Genomic DNA, 15,749 nt, shown 5'->3' with positions numbered 1-15,749 from the left:
TGACTTTACATCAATTTTCCTTTATATATATCAGCTTGTAAATAATATAAACATACTTGATTTTCCTAAACATACATTTTCAGGGCAAAGAAATGCAAGGGTAACCAAATAAATACTCTAGATTCAACTAAAAATTATTTTTATTTATTTGGTATTATTACTTGTTATACAAGTTGTCATCCACGAACAATATACAGTATAATGTTTTTAATTTTTTGAGCCCCTGAGACTTTTTACGTATCACTACCATCACGGTCATCATCACTTTCATATTGGATCTGGGTGTCCTCGTTGTTCTGACACTCACCGTTGGAGTGACAAAGATCGGTACAGGATAACGTATGTGTTCGGCAGGAACACCCTGCACAAGAACACCCTTTTTTGCATTTACAACTAATCATCTCAATTATTGCCTTTGGAGCTGGAAGAGCATCTGTCATGGTTGGTTTCAGCTGGCCATCCAAGTCTTTGTGGTAACCATTCTGCATAGGATCCAGCAGAGAATCCTGCAAAGCAATGTTAGCCTGTCCCCACAACCTGGCTTGGATATGGACTCTGAGGACATGTTGTTTTAGAGCTCCAAGTGTAGGAGGTAGCTTGTCACTTTCTGCCATGTGCTTGCAAAAAAGATGCCATCACAGTTCGGGAATATTGTTGATGTAGATGCCTGTGGGAGAGTAAGCTAAACAGACGAAGCTAGCAAGTGTTGACAACATAGCATCTGTGACTTCTGTCTCTGTGGAAAGCATCTGCAGAGAACTGATTACATCTGGAGTTGCCTTCATGTAAGCTTGCAGCCAGGTTGCTTTGCCTATACGAGAGAACCTTCCAGTGTTGTCTGCACCAGTGAATGCATGGAAGGCTGGCAAAGCCTGTGCTCTTTCTGCCCCTATGACTCTCCTTATTGGCTCTATCTCAATCATTCCTGAGACCATTGAAATGGATGTGTTCTTCAGCATGAGGTCATAATAAGCAATTAGTAACACCAGGACATCGGTATCTGGGAGAAGAAAACCATCCTTGCATCCGGTGGGTTTCGTTGTGATGCCAGGACAGCCTGGTAAATCAACAGTGTGTCTGCTTCTTCATGATTGTTGTCATCAAAAACTAAGTCTTTGTTGCTCCTGGTATGCCCTGAAGAACAAGTTACAACCAGTTTTTGTGATGACGAGTTGTACTCTAGAGTCTTTGCAGCAAGATAGTTTGTTAGGTCAGTGTTTGTATTGTCATGTGAAAGGAACCTGTTCATTGGGATACATTTAACGTTTGTGTCATCTCTGACCTGATACTGAATTGGTGCTTTCCCTTGCCTTCTTTTATCCCTAGTAGCACTCTTGAGAGAATCTTCCCTGTACGTATCAAATACAAGGATGATTTCATCATAATTTCCTGCCAGAAACATAAGCATGGCATTGAAGCAGTAACTGAGATCATTGACCGTCACTATCGTTGCTGGTTTGTTGGCCATCATTTGGAGAAGAACCATGCCATCTACCAGGGCTATCTGGTGGCTTGGAGTATCTGATCTGGTGTCCATCCCACTGTGCAGATCTTCCTGCACAGTTTCTACTGTTGCCAACTTGTTGAGGACACTGATCAATTTTGACTTGTCAAGGCATTTTAAGATTGTACCATCTGGAGCAAAAAAGGCTCTTGGTGTCACAATAAATTCGTAGTTCCCTATTGCCGCTTTTTCATTCATGTCTCTGTTAGACCTTGCCAAGACCACCATTCTGCCATACAAGTTTTTGGTCTCCTTTAGATCCACAGTCTTATCACAGGGTTTCACTGTAGTTTTCTTGTTTGCTGACATGAACATTCTGTTGTTTTCCTTCTTAACTGGTGCTCATGGGCTAACATCTCCATTGATTCGCTCAGACACGTACTCTTCATATAACTTTTGACCAGTATCATCTGCATTCAGGATCATTTTGACATACTCATCAGGGATGTAGGCATGAGTGATCACATTGTGTAACTTGTCACCTACAACAGCAAATGGGTTTCCATGTTTCAAAATTGCTTCCTTTATCTTCTCGATAATGTGATGATACTTCTTGACTGCACCTGGCCCAAGGTCATGGTGCTCTTTTCTTTTGTCAAGTTCTAAATCTAAATATGTGATTTCTGTACCTTTATGCAAATATTATATGTTTATATTATTTACAAGCTGATATATATAAAGGAAAATTGATGTCAAGTCAGCCATTTTGTGAAATCCAATATGAGTCAGGGCAAATGGAAACATTATTTTTCTTATTGCTTATACAATAACCTTTCCAGAAATGTATAGTTTTCATACTCTCTAAAAAATTCCGGCGAGGGTCGAAATCGAAACATAGTGACACGGACTAGTTGGTCTATGTACAGTGTGTTCTTAAAATCTATATCTTCATTGTTTCTCCTGGAGATAAGCTCTTATATCTAACATCTTATTGAAATAAAATGTGTGAAACATGTGTTTAATGAGGAGGTGAACATATTGTACTACAAGCTCCACATTATTTCAGCACACTGACAGCCTTGGAAATCACTAAATCCTCAGGGAGTTTCTTAATAGCAGAAGCTGGAGCTACCTTTCTTTCTCCTGATATATGCCTGAACAATGCTAAGCAATATTGTATTTTGAGAATGCATGTAATCATACTTGTGAAGAATCATGGTTGAATATTATAGAGTTCAGGTCTCCACAGTTGTAATGTTTGATGAGGTCCTCAGTTGTATATGGAGCTTGGAGACTTCCAGCACGAAGGCTCTCCTGCTGCAAGAGGGTTTGGTTCAAGGCAAATACAACCTGGAAAAGAAATATAACTCATGACATTGTGGTCTGTGAAGATAAAACAGATGCTCACAAAAACAATTTGAACTTTTGGAGGTAAAACATATTGATTTACCTTCATTAATGTAAAATTAACGATCTAATGGGTTAGGCAACATCTTCACATTTTATGTACACAAACTCCCATGAGTCACTTAAAGTGAACCAATCACCAGGATTTTCATATCTAACCTTAAGACAGTGCTATACTGGCACTATCAGGCTGATTCTCTACATACATTTAGTTGTCAGCTCGGATGTTTAGGTTTTGAAATCCAAGAAAGTTAAGTTTATAAAATCATCAGCTTCTTGAGTGACAACAGCTGGGGATCAGATAATAGCAGGAGGATGGGGGGGGGGTGTAATCATAATTATCCCCTCCCACTGTTGAATTAGAATATGTATTATAGAATCGATTTAATTTTTCACTAGCAGAACCTGTGTGAGGTCATACCCATGTGACAAGAAGGGGAGGGCCCTCAGCCAACAAAGCTGATACCAGGAAGCAACATTTTTCTGTTGGCTGAGGCCCCGCCCCTTCTGGTCACATGGGTATGACCTCACACAGGTCCTGCCAGTAAAAAAGTAAATTGATTGTATAAAACTTATGCTAATTCTAATAGGGGTGGGGATAAGAATGATATTCACCCCCCCAGATATTATCTGCTCCTCAGCTTCTGTCACTCAAGAAGCTGCTGATTTTAGCACTGGCTTTAGGTTATATATGAAAATCCTGGTGATTGGTTCCCTTTAAGTTTTCTCATCAAATGTTAGTTTATTCTTTCACTTGAGAATGTGTTTTGATACTCATTAAAAAATAAGTAGTGAGTGTGTGACTTGCCTACCTCCATCTTCCCACTGAAAGTCTCAGCGAGACACATAGTATAAAATATTAAAACATTCTATGGCATTCGTAGAATTGATGTGTCATGTAGTAATATTTTGAAGTGCAAGCTGTAAATACTATACTAAAAATTGTATAAAATGCTAATTCTCTGTTTTTCTTATATTTTCACAGTTCTCACACTTCTTATTTTAATTATCTCCATCTCCAGTTCCGGCAGAAGCGTATCTCCTGACTAACAAAATGATCGGTGGTAAAATTCAAGGTGCTCAATCGTTATCTCCCCTAACTCATCTGTTAGTGAAAAAGTTGAGAGCCCCCATACACAATAGATTGTTGGCTAATCACACTAACATTGGTGGGTTCAGAAAACTTTAGTCTAAAGGGCACTTTACACGCTGCAATATCGCTATCGATATCACTAGTGAGCGTACCTGCCGTCGGTTGTGCGTCACGGGCAAATCGCTGCCTGTGGCGCACAACATCGCTTACACCCGTCACACTACTTACCTGCCTAGCGACGTCACTGTGGCCAGCGAACCGTGTTCTTTCTAAGGGGGCTGTTCATTCAGCGTCACAGCGACGTCACTAAGCGGCTGCCCAATAGAAGCGGAGGGGCGGAGATGAGCTCGGAACATGCTGCCCACCTCCTTCCTTCCTCATTGCCGGTGGATGCAGGTAAGGAGATGTTCGTCGTTCCTGCGGTGACACAAGTAACGATGTGTGGTGCCGCAGGAAAGACGAACAACCAGCGGCATGCACCACTAACGATATTATGAAAAGGAGTGACGTGTCAACGATCAACGATTTTTGACGTTTTTGCGATCGTTCATCGTCGCTCCTAGCTGTCACACGCTGCGATGTCACTAACAACGCCGGATGTGCGTCACTAACGACGTGACCCCGACGATATATTGTTAGCGATGTCGCAGCGTGTAAAGCACCCTTAAGTCGTGCAAGGTCCATGTACATGGCTTTGCTTGTGAGCTCTAGCACATATACTGATTTGCGGTGGCTTATTTTCTTGTATTTGTACCAATGATACTTACTCTTAAATTGCATACTGGTATTTCTCTAGGCTTTTATCTTAAAAAAACAGCTTTCAATAAAGTGAATTGAACATCAAAATGGTAAAATATGTGATATTATAACATTCATACAGTGTAGAATTTTAGAAGTATAGAATTGCCCAAGGTCATAATATAGCATTGTCTGTTCTTTAATATAATCACTAAGGAAGACGGGCTCTTCAAGGATTAAACAATGTTTTATTAGACTTCTCTTCTGTGAAGACTCCTCGTTTCAGAACTAAAGCTGTGAGCATGGTTTTCTGGAGCATGATCTAATAAACTGATTGACTTGACAAGCAAAGTTGAGAATGGACAAACAGAGAAGATAGAGCAATTGATTGAACAGATGTGAGTGTTTTTGTTGAGAAGGTCTCAAAGCAGGCGGGGTGGCGATTGGCTAATTTAAGTTGCATAATACCATAAGCCTTTCATATGCAGATTGGCTCTTTGATCCCATGTGGATAAAAGTGCAAGGCAGGGGGTCTTTTGTCTTAAAAAAGAATCCAATGTCTGATGGACCCTTGTTCTTCTCCCACCCTCTTGAGCTAAAATAGGTTCACTAACTGTCACTGCAGAGGGAACATGACAGCTGCAGAAATACAACTAAAGTACCATATTGTTTGCATTGAATGTGTTTGTAAGCTTTTATAAAGCTCAAAAATTGTCATTTATGAAGAAATGACTTAGATCTTGCTACTATATCAAACTACCAAAAATGATCATAAGTTTTTATATGGAGGCAATCGCTATGATATAGATTTAGATTAATATCTTCTATTCCAAAGTAAAAATGTACTTTTAAGTAAAACTATAAGTTTTACCATATAGTGTACTGAAAAATGGCAAAAAAAATTCAAAGTGCGGAAAAATTGCAAAAAAAAGTGCGATTGCATTATACTTTTTGTGATATTTTATTCACCGTGTTCACTATATGGTAAAACTAATGTGTCGGAGTGATGCCTCTCAGGTCATATGAGTTTGTAGACACCAAACATGTATAGTTTTACTTTTATCTAAAGCCCACTTTACACGTTGCAATTAGTTGTACAATCGCATTTGCGATGTGACACGCCCAGGTTGCATATGGGATCTTATGAGATTTCACGTTGGTCGTTCATTTGCTGTCACACGAGCGTTAGTAGTCTATGTTAAATTGATCAATGTTATGTGCGATCCTTTAGATCATGTGTTCTGTGACGTATGCATTGGGCACCTTTTTTTTTTTTTATTTATTGACTTGACAAGCGTGTGTAATGTGTAGGGATGTGTTTTTACTATGTCATCTGCCATTCAGCTCTGCTACATGGCCGCTGACAGCAGACACAGACAGCCATGTAGCAGAGCTGAATGGCAGATGACAGCAGACACAGACAGAGCCGCACTGTCAGAATGAACTCGGGTGAACTTCACCCGACTTCATGGTCATGCTGCGGCTCTGTCTGTGTCGCGTCCTGATTAGCGGTCACCAGTGAAGGACTCACCGGTGACCGCTAATCTCCTAAGTTACTGAAGTTAGCAGCCCTCTCTCATACTCACCAATCCCCGATCCCCGGCACTGCACGGCGTTCACACTGCTCCGGCGGCTTTTACTGTTTTGAAAAAGCCGGCCGTCCATTAAACAATCTCGTATTCCCTGCTATCCCCGCCCACCGGCGCCTATGATTGGTTACAGTGAGACACGCCCCCACGCTGAGTGACAGGTGTCACACTGCACCCAATCACAGCAGCCGGTGGGCGTGTCTATACTGTGCAGTGAAATAAATAATTAAATAATTAAAAAAAACGGCGTGCGGTCCCCCCCAATTTTAAAACCAGCCAGATAAAGCCATACGGCTGCAGGCTGGTATTCTCAGGATGGGGAGCTCCACGTTGTGGGGAGCCCCCCAGCCTAACAATATCAGCCAACAGCCGCCCAGAATTGCCGCATACATTATATGCGACAGTTCTGGGACTGTACCCGGCTCTTCCCGATTTGCCCTGGTGTGTTGGCAAATCGGGGTAATAAGGAGTTATTGGCAGCCCATAGCTGCCAATAAGTCCTAGATTAATCATGTCAGGCGTCTATGAGACACCCTCCATGATTAATCTGTAAATTACAGTAAATAAACACACACACCCGAAAAATCCTTTATTGGAAATAAAACAAAACACACACATTCCCTGGTTCACCACTTTAATCAGCCCCAAAAAGCCCTCCATGTCCGGCGTACTCCAGGATGGTCCAGCGTCGCATCCAGCGCTGCTGCATGGAGGTGACCGGAGCTGCAGCAGACACAGCCGCTCCGGTCACCTCCACGCAGCTAATGAAGACAGCCGCGCGATCAGCTGATCTGTCAGTGAGGTTACCCGCTGTCACTGGATCCAGCGGTGGATGCAGCGGTGGCCGCGGGTAACCTCAGTGACAGCAGCTGATCGCGCGGCTGTCTTCATTACCTGCGTGGAGGTGACCGGAGCGGCTGTGTCTTCTGCAGCTCCGGTCACCTCCATGCAGCAGCGCTGGAAGCGACGCTGGAGCATCCTGGAGTACGCCGGACAAGGAGGGCTTTTTGGGGCTGATTAAAGTGGTGAACCAGGGTATATGTTTGTGTTTTTATTTCTAATAAAGGATTTTTTCGGGTGTGTGTTTATTTACTGTAATTTACAGATTAATCATGGAGGGTGTCTCATAGACACCTGACATGATTAATCTAGGACTTATTGGCAGCTATGGGCTGCCAATAACTCCTTATTACCCCGATTTGCCAACGCACCAGGGCAAATCGGGAAGAGCGGGGTACAGTCCCAGAACTGTCGCATATAATGTATGCGGCAATTCTGGGCGGCTGTTGGCTGATATTGTTAGGCTGGGGGGCTCCCCATAACGTGGAGCTCCCCATCCTGAGAATACCAGCCTGCAGCCGTATGGCTTTATCTGGCTGGTTTTAAAATTGGGGGGAACCGCACGCCGTTTTTTTTAATTATTTAATTATTTATTTCACTACACAGTATAGACACGCCCACCGGCTGCTGTGATTGGGTGCAGTGTGACACCTGTCACTCAGAGTGGGGGCGTGTCTCACTGTAACCAATCATAGGCGCCGGTGGGTGGGGATAGCAGGGAATACGAGATTGTTTAATGGGCGGCCGGCTTTTTCAAAACAGTAAAAGCCGCCGGAGCAGTGTGAACGCCGTGCAGCGCCGGGGATCGGGGATCGGTGAGTATATGAGAGAGGGGGATAGACTGACATGGACAGAGAGTGAGGGACAGAGATAGTGACCGACTGACAGAGATTAGTGACTGACAGACATTGTGAGGCGCTTCAGAACGCAGCTTTTCAGCTGCGCTCTGAAGCGGACCTTTTTTAAGCTGCGGTGCAGAGCGCACACCTGCGCACATAGCATCAGACACCAAAATCGTATGAGGGATGTCACACGTTACAATTCACTAGGTTCGTGCAACAAAACGCTCAATTCTAGAGAATGATACGATGTGTTTGCGATCAACGGTTTTGCGTTCAATCCTGATCGCAAGGAGATGTCACACGCAGATACCTCACAAACGATGCCGGATGTGCGTCACTTACAACTTGACCCCAACGACAGATTGTGAGATATATTGAAGCGTGTGTAGCGGGCTTTAGGGGTTAAAATAAAATCAGAAGTTTGTCCCAAAAAAGTGGCACACTTTTTGCGTCATTTTCCACCACCTATAGTGTTCTCATTTTTCGGGATCTATGGCTCAGTGATGGCTTTTTTTACGACTCGAGCTGACGTTTTTAATGGTACCATTTTTGGGCAGACATTTTGATCGCCTGTTATTGCATTTTGTGCAAAATGTGCAGTGATGAAAAAACATAATTTTAGCGTTGAGAATTTTTTTGCTGCTACGCCATTTACCAATCAGATTAATTGATTTTATATTTTGATTGATCGAGCATTTCTGAACGCGGCAATACTAAATGTGTGTATATTTATTTTTTTTTTTTTAAAACCTTTTATTTTCAAAGGGGAGCAAGGGGGTTGATTTGATCTTTTAGTTTTTTAAAAAATGTCAAGTTTTTTTTTTACTTTTTTTTTAGTTTACATAGATTCCCTAGGGGACTATAAGGATCAGCAGTCTGATCGCTCATTCATTTCTGTTGATCACAGCTGCAGAGCTGAGATCACCATAAACGCTCATGTCTTGTAACAGGCAGCCCTCGGCTGGCTAAAACAGGAAGTGAGTCATATGAGCTATAGGAGTCACATCACATGACCCTGTGCTACCATGGCTACCATTGGCTCACAGTGATCACATCACGGCGCCGCTGATGGTGCCAGGTAAGTGAACGTATACTGCTCTGGGCATTTAAATCGTGCTGTCACATTTTGACAGCATGATTTAAGGGGTTAACAGGTGCGGATGGATTGCAAATCCACCTGTGCCTGCGAGGCACACATGTCAGCTGTTCAAATCAGCTGACATGTGTAGGAATCACCGCCAGCTGCCCACAGCAGCCACAGGTGATTTCACCTATATGGCATAGGACGTACCAGTATGGCCTGTGGTCGTTAAAGGGTTAAATCAGATTTTTGTGTTAGATGAATTTTCTAAAAAAAAAGCTTTTTTCATATCTCTGTAGGAGGGCGACCGGTGCCCTGCAACTTCCCTGAAGATGTCATGGTTATTTTGTGTATTTATGTACGGGAAATGTTGTTAATATATGTGTGCTTTTGTGTGGTGCACTGTTTTCAGGCACCACTATGTGTCACTGCTCCCTGGTCCTTTAGCTTGGGGTTGGGATGGAGAACAAGGCTGAAGCAGTTAAAGGTTAAATCTGCCCTGCAACAGTGAGTTGACAATTGGGATTAGATAGGGACACTGTTGAGTAGAGATAAGAAGCTGTACCTGAGGGAGGTATAGCAAGAGAAGTTCAAAGTAATTTGGCCAGACCCTCAGGGTCACCCCAGGAAACCCAGATCCAGTGGACAACGAAAACTCTTCAGTAGCTTGGTGTAGGAATGGGCACGGACCGGTCCTAACGTTTTGAGCCTTGATTTAGTGGACTTTCCGGGAAGCAACTGACTCCAATAGGACTGGTCTACACGTTGTGAGGTAACATAGACCTGGACGAATGGGTCGACACAGAGACAGTGGTGAAGGAACTTTGTCTGGTAGTGAAACGAATCCCTGTGGGAGGGGACGCAATTAGATCCATGTGGGACTCTATGAATTTACTAGCTACCACTGTGGTGTTGCCGGGGAAAACAGACAGTCCTATAGTAGCCGAAGAGATATGCGAGAGGGAGCAGCGTGCAGGAAAAAAGTGTAAAGGAACCAAACAATAACATGCCTGCATCGTTCAAACTATGTGCCCGCAATGCATGTGTTCTACAGAAACTGGATGAGTTATTCAGTAAAGAAATGTTGAACGTTCTATTGGACTCAGTGTCTGAGTTAATCTTAAAGAAACGGGGTTGTGGTATCCCTTGTTCACTGTGGAGATGGCAGGAGTGCAGCACTGCCAGCCTGGCAGCAGGGACTCGCCTCTTCCCACGACTACGGCCCCATACCAGCCCCGCAACATTATGATATATATATTTTTTTAAAGTAATAGTAATATTAGAATTTTCAAACTGGCCACTGAGAAATTTTTAGAGTCATTCTTCTTGTCTTTTGATTAAGAGTTTACAGGACTTTCATTATCAGTAGATGCAGGATTACAATGACAGGTAACAACTGCTCACAATAGCCGATACCACAACTGACCCTGCTCCTTCAACCTTGAAAATGACCTTTGCAACAGGCTCACTTGATACTTCAGTACAAAGATCATGGTTGGACTCTGGGTATTGTGGCTATGTACATGTGTTATTTCCTGAAACACAGGAAGCCAGAGTCTAATAAAGAGCCAATGGCAGTGAAAGATTTCAAATTGTTATTTTTAATACAGAGTGTGATATGTAAAACAAAATTGGCAATTTGTTTTTTTTAGAAAATACATTTAACACAAAACCCTTAAACATTACAAAATTTTCTAATTATAGCTTTCCTTTAAAATAATAATTGAGTAGAAATGAGTGGAGATTGATAGACTCTAATTTCCTGAAATTTGCAAGTCTCTTCAAATTCGAACAATTTAAGAGATCGCAAAAACAGAAAGAAAAATGCCTCAATGCCATTTTGCACACTTTGAAAACTGAATCTGCCAGTAAGCTGGCTCATGTCATTAGGCATAGTTATGCAGGCTTCCCCATAATATATTGCAGATATTACAGTTAAGGTTTTGCATAGCTGCAAGCAAATTGGCACAACAATAATGCTCGCTGTTACCTTAAGTTCCTTTCCATGAGAGTATTTACCAACCAACATAGCATTCTTGGTTACTTTTTTGTTGCGTGTATAATAGTTTTTTTTTATTAATATAATTTGAAAACATTATTTATGTTTTTCTTTTTTGCATACCTGGTTTAATATTTCAATTTGGTAAGCGTATATCTGAGACCTATACTGTGGGCTGTTGCAGCATTTTGATGCCATGTTCCTGTAAGGAAGTGGACATATTGCCACGTTTCTCCCCTGAAGACACCAATTGCGTTAATGTAATGTAATGTAAAGTGTAATGTGTGTTACACTGTAAGGCATTATACTGTGAGGAAGCTGTGTTTTGCCCAGCAACAGACAGTAAGAAGGGTAACAAACATTTAACAGTTGGGACTAGCCTATAGTGGGAGGAGCTATTGAACAGGGAAGGAAACGGTTTCCTTTTAGTAGATTGGGCAGAACCCAATGTGACAGAAGTAGACCTCTGGTTTGAGTGTACAGCAGAGCTGCATTACTGTAGTTAGGTGTCCCTGATGAGAAAAAGACTGAAACAGAGGACAACAAGAAGAGAGACAGATAGAGCAATCAAGTGACAGAATGAGATGGGTTCAGAGACAGGATGCTTGACAGCATGGCCCCTATTAGTTTACAACTATCATGGTAATGGACTGGGAAGTAGTAGTACATTAATCGAGGTGTATGCATAGTTTTAAGGTGATGGTGAGCAGAGAGGCTCATTAATGGCCATAGTGGCCAAGTTGCTCCTCTAAGGTGAAAAGCCGCTGAAACGCAGGGAGAAATAAATGACTTTCACATACTGTGTGCTGCCATATTGAGCTGGGTAGTAGTGAAGACAGAAGAGCTAGTAAAGGCCGAATTGATATAGGCAGGATCTGAAGTGTCTGTATATTGGAATGCGCCATGTGAATGAAATGTCCAATAAGTTTTGTATCCATTGTCCAATGTACATAGCGGTCTTTCAATTACTGCTCAGTAAAAGACTGTGATTTAAGAACTGGTGGTCTCCCTCAATGAACAAGTTAACATCTGGTCCTGGCCAGCCAAGATTAATGGCATTATGCAGTCTACAAGAGCATACCACCCCAGCAGCAACAGCACCCACAACCGGCCAGGACTCCATCTTTCATGTAGAGTGCTGGATTGCAGAAGACGCAGACCTTGCCCACGACTACTGCACCGCTCCACTATTACTGTGTAACATGTGTTGCTACTTCATCCTTTTGGAGCAGGAGGAATTAATCTGCTGATCCAAAAATATGAAAATAAATAATTACACTAAATCAAGATACTTAACTGTGCTGGTTTGTTTTGGCACACCTATTTAAATGGAGACATGTATGTACATGCCACACCAATATTACAGGCAGACTAGTGTTGCATTAGCCTTTCTGGGCATCATATGTAAAACTGGATAACACAGATAGAAGAGATGCTTGTGCAAGAACAGTGGCCCCCTTTGCAGTCCAATAATCATAAAAATGCAAGATTCCACCTGTTTTGGAGTTGGGTCCTTGTGTGGTTGCACAGATTGCACATATGGTATGTCCGCTCTTGACAAGTAGCAAAGTATTATTTCTGGTTGATTTAATATTTTTCCAAGGTTGGATAGGAGTGGTACATTTTTTTTTATAAATGACGTAAATGCTATATTTGTATTCAATATGTGTGTTTAATGAAAAAGTGGCATTGGCAGCAGATCTAGAAGTGTGAGAAAAAAAACATGCTATGGTAAAAAAATTTGGGATACGCTAACAGCAGCATTGCTAGTGGCAATGGTGACAGCATTAATAGTACCAAATGCTTATCACACTTGGTCTTCTTTGCCTTTGACAATTAGCATTGGAATTTTAGCTGTTTACCAAAAGATATTATAGATAAACTAATATACCGTATTTTTCGCTTTATAAGACGCACCTGATTATAAGACGCACCCCCAAATTTGGTGAAGGAAAAGAGAATTTTTTTTTTTAATGTTAAATGAGGTCCATCTTATAATGCCAGTGTCCTTCTAACAAATCATATAGGGTATATGTCCCTCATAGCCCCCCATCCTAAAATTAGCCCCCTTAATCTGGATATGGCCCCCTTATATTGAATATAGCCCCCTTGTGATGGCACATGTTCCTCTGTGCTGCCTATGGCCCCCTATGGATTGCATACATTCCCCTGTGCTGCCTATGGTCCCCTATGGATTGCACACGTTCCCCTGTGCTGCCTATGGCCCCCTATGGATTGCATACATTCCCCTGTGCTGCCTATGGTCCCCTATGGATTGCACACGTTCCCCTGTGTTAGATAACACCCCCATGCTGCTGCCCATGGCCCCTATAGATCGCACAAGTCCCCCTGTGTTAGATATCGCCCCCATGGTGCTGCCCATGGCCCCTATATAGATCGCACAAGTCCCCCTGTGTTTGATATCGCCCCCATAGTGCTGCCCATGGCCCCTATATAGATCGCACAAGTCCCCCTGTGTTAGATATCGCCCCCATAGTGCTGCCATTGGCCCCTATAGATCGCACAAGTCCCCCTGTGTTAGATATTGCCCCCATAGTGCTGCCCATGGCCCCTATATAGATCGCACAAGTCCCCCTGTGTTAGATATCGCCCCCATAGTGCTGCCCATGGCCCCTATATAGATCGCACAAGTCTCCCTGTGTTAGATATCGCCCCCATAGTGCTGCCCATGGCCCCTATAGATCGCACAAGTTCCCCTGTGTTAGATATCGCCCCCAGGCTGCTGCCCATAGTAAAATAAAGCACTCTTTCCTTACCTCCTCCAGCGCTGAGCTCCCTCCGTGCTTCTCTTCCTTACTTCCTGGTTCTCAGTGCGGTCATGTGATCGGCACAGCAGAGAGATCATTGCTGCGTGCCTGATCACAGTGGAAGCAGGGACACGGGGAGAAACGTTGGAGGGGGTAAGTAAAGCTTTTTTATTTTAGAATGACCAGCAGCCTGGGGGCCAAATCTAACAGGGGGGGGGGCACGTGCCATCACAGGGGCGCGCAGAGACATATAATATGCACCGCTGCCCCGGCCCCTCACTGCGGTGCGATTTCAGCACCACCGGAGATGGACAGCGGCTGTGCATATTATATGAGCGGGAGCAGGAGATCAAACGCTGCCGCCGCAGCGTTCACCTGCCCCCAGCAGCGTCCCCACCTCCCCTGGACCCTGCAGTGTACATATATATATATATATATAACACCCCCCCCCCGTATATTCGGCTTATAAGACGCACCCCCTACTTTCCCCCAAAATTTGGGGGAACAAAAGTGCCTCTTATAAAGCGAAAAATACGGTAATCAATATGGGCTTACAGTGCAGATTCTCAGCTTTAATTTAGGGTATTCACATCCTAATTGGAAAAAGGTTTAGGAATTACAACTCATTAATATGTAATTACTCCTTTTTCAAGGGACCAAAAGTAATTGGACAATTATCTCAAAGGCTCTTTAATGGGCTGCATGGCCTATTCCCTTGTAAATCCATCATCAATTACACAGGTAAAAGGTCTAAAGCCAATTTCAGGTGTGGCATTTTAATTAGGAAGCTGTTGCTGTGAACCCACAACATGTGGTCAAAGCTGGTCTCAATGGAAGCAAAACAGACCATCATTAGGCTGAAAAAAAGAAGAAATCCTTTACAGATGTGACAGAAATGTTAGGAGTGACCAAATCAACAGTTTGGTACATTCTGGAAAACAAATACACTGGAAAACAACAGTGGTGGATGACCACAGAATTATTTCCATAAGGAAGAAAATCCCTTTCACAACATCCACCCAAGTGAAGAACACTCTCCAGGAAGTAGATGTTTCAATATCTAAGTCTACTAAGAAGAGAAGACTTCATAAGAGCAAATATAGAGGGTGTACCCCAGGGTGCAAACCATTATTCAGCCTTAATTATAGAAAGGCCAAATTAGACTTTGCCAGAAAAAACATCTAAAGAAGCCAGACGAGGTCTAGAAAAGCATTCTTTGGACAAATGAAACTAAAATAAACCTGTACCAGAATTATGGGTAGAAGAAAGTACAGTGAAGGCTTAGAATGACTCCTGATCCAAAGCACAGCACATCTTCTGTAAAACATGGTGGAGGCAGTGTGATGGCATGGGCATACATGACTTCCAATGGCACTGGGTCAATAGTATTTATTGATGATGTGGCTGAAGACAAAAGCAGTTGGATGAATTCTGAATTGTTAAGGCTTTACTCAATCTGCATACATAGCCTAAGCCAGGAACCAGCATTGAGTTCACTGAGCTCATTGAGTTTACCTGAGGTCTCAGCTGAGGTACAGTGGGAACCGTCAGCTGTGACCTCAGATGAACTCACTGTCACTGCTCTCACAGCTATGGCCCTGTCAGTGTGTCCCTGACGCCGCTGTGAGCAGTCACGTTTTCTAATGTGACCAAGTACTGCGACTTCAGATGTAGCAGAGCCGGGATTGTCATGGGATGTCATAGTGTGGATTATGTCAGAACTTCAGGGGCATTTTGGGGGTTAATAAATTGAAGAAAGGGTATTTTTTTAAATAAAGGATTTTTCTCTCGCCAGAAATCATAGAGTGGGAATTGATGTGGCCCACAGCTGGAACGGCCAATCTGGCACTTAACAGAATTGCCCGATGTCCAGTCAAGCTCTGAATTATATAGTTTCTAACTGATATATACAATATATATGTCTGAAGTTCACAATACTGATTTTAAA

General features: G+C 42.8%; 1 protein-coding gene across 3 annotated transcripts in view; it reads right to left on the bottom strand.

The window, feature by feature from the left end:
• TRABD2A (TraB domain containing 2A) overlaps positions 1-15,749 on the bottom strand; it is a 211,505-nt gene that overhangs the window by 58,860 nt on the left and 136,896 nt on the right. For all 3 annotated transcript variants that reach the window (XR_012751442.1, XM_075338476.1, XM_075338485.1), the window contains exon 3: positions 2,648-2,794. Coding sequence is in view for 2 of the 3 variants with exons in the window: in XM_075338476.1 (XP_075194591.1) it covers positions 2,648-2,794 (147 nt within the window). In the remaining variant the exon portion in view is untranslated. The remainder of the gene's footprint in view (positions 1-2,647; positions 2,795-15,749) is intronic.

This window comes from Anomaloglossus baeobatrachus, chromosome 1 (genome assembly GCF_048569485.1).
Source record: "Anomaloglossus baeobatrachus isolate aAnoBae1 chromosome 1, aAnoBae1.hap1, whole genome shotgun sequence".
Lineage (NCBI taxonomy): Eukaryota > Metazoa > Chordata > Amphibia > Anura > Aromobatidae > Anomaloglossus > Anomaloglossus baeobatrachus.
The sequence above is the reverse complement of the archived record's forward strand: the minus strand, read 5'-3'. Positions and strand labels throughout refer to the sequence as shown.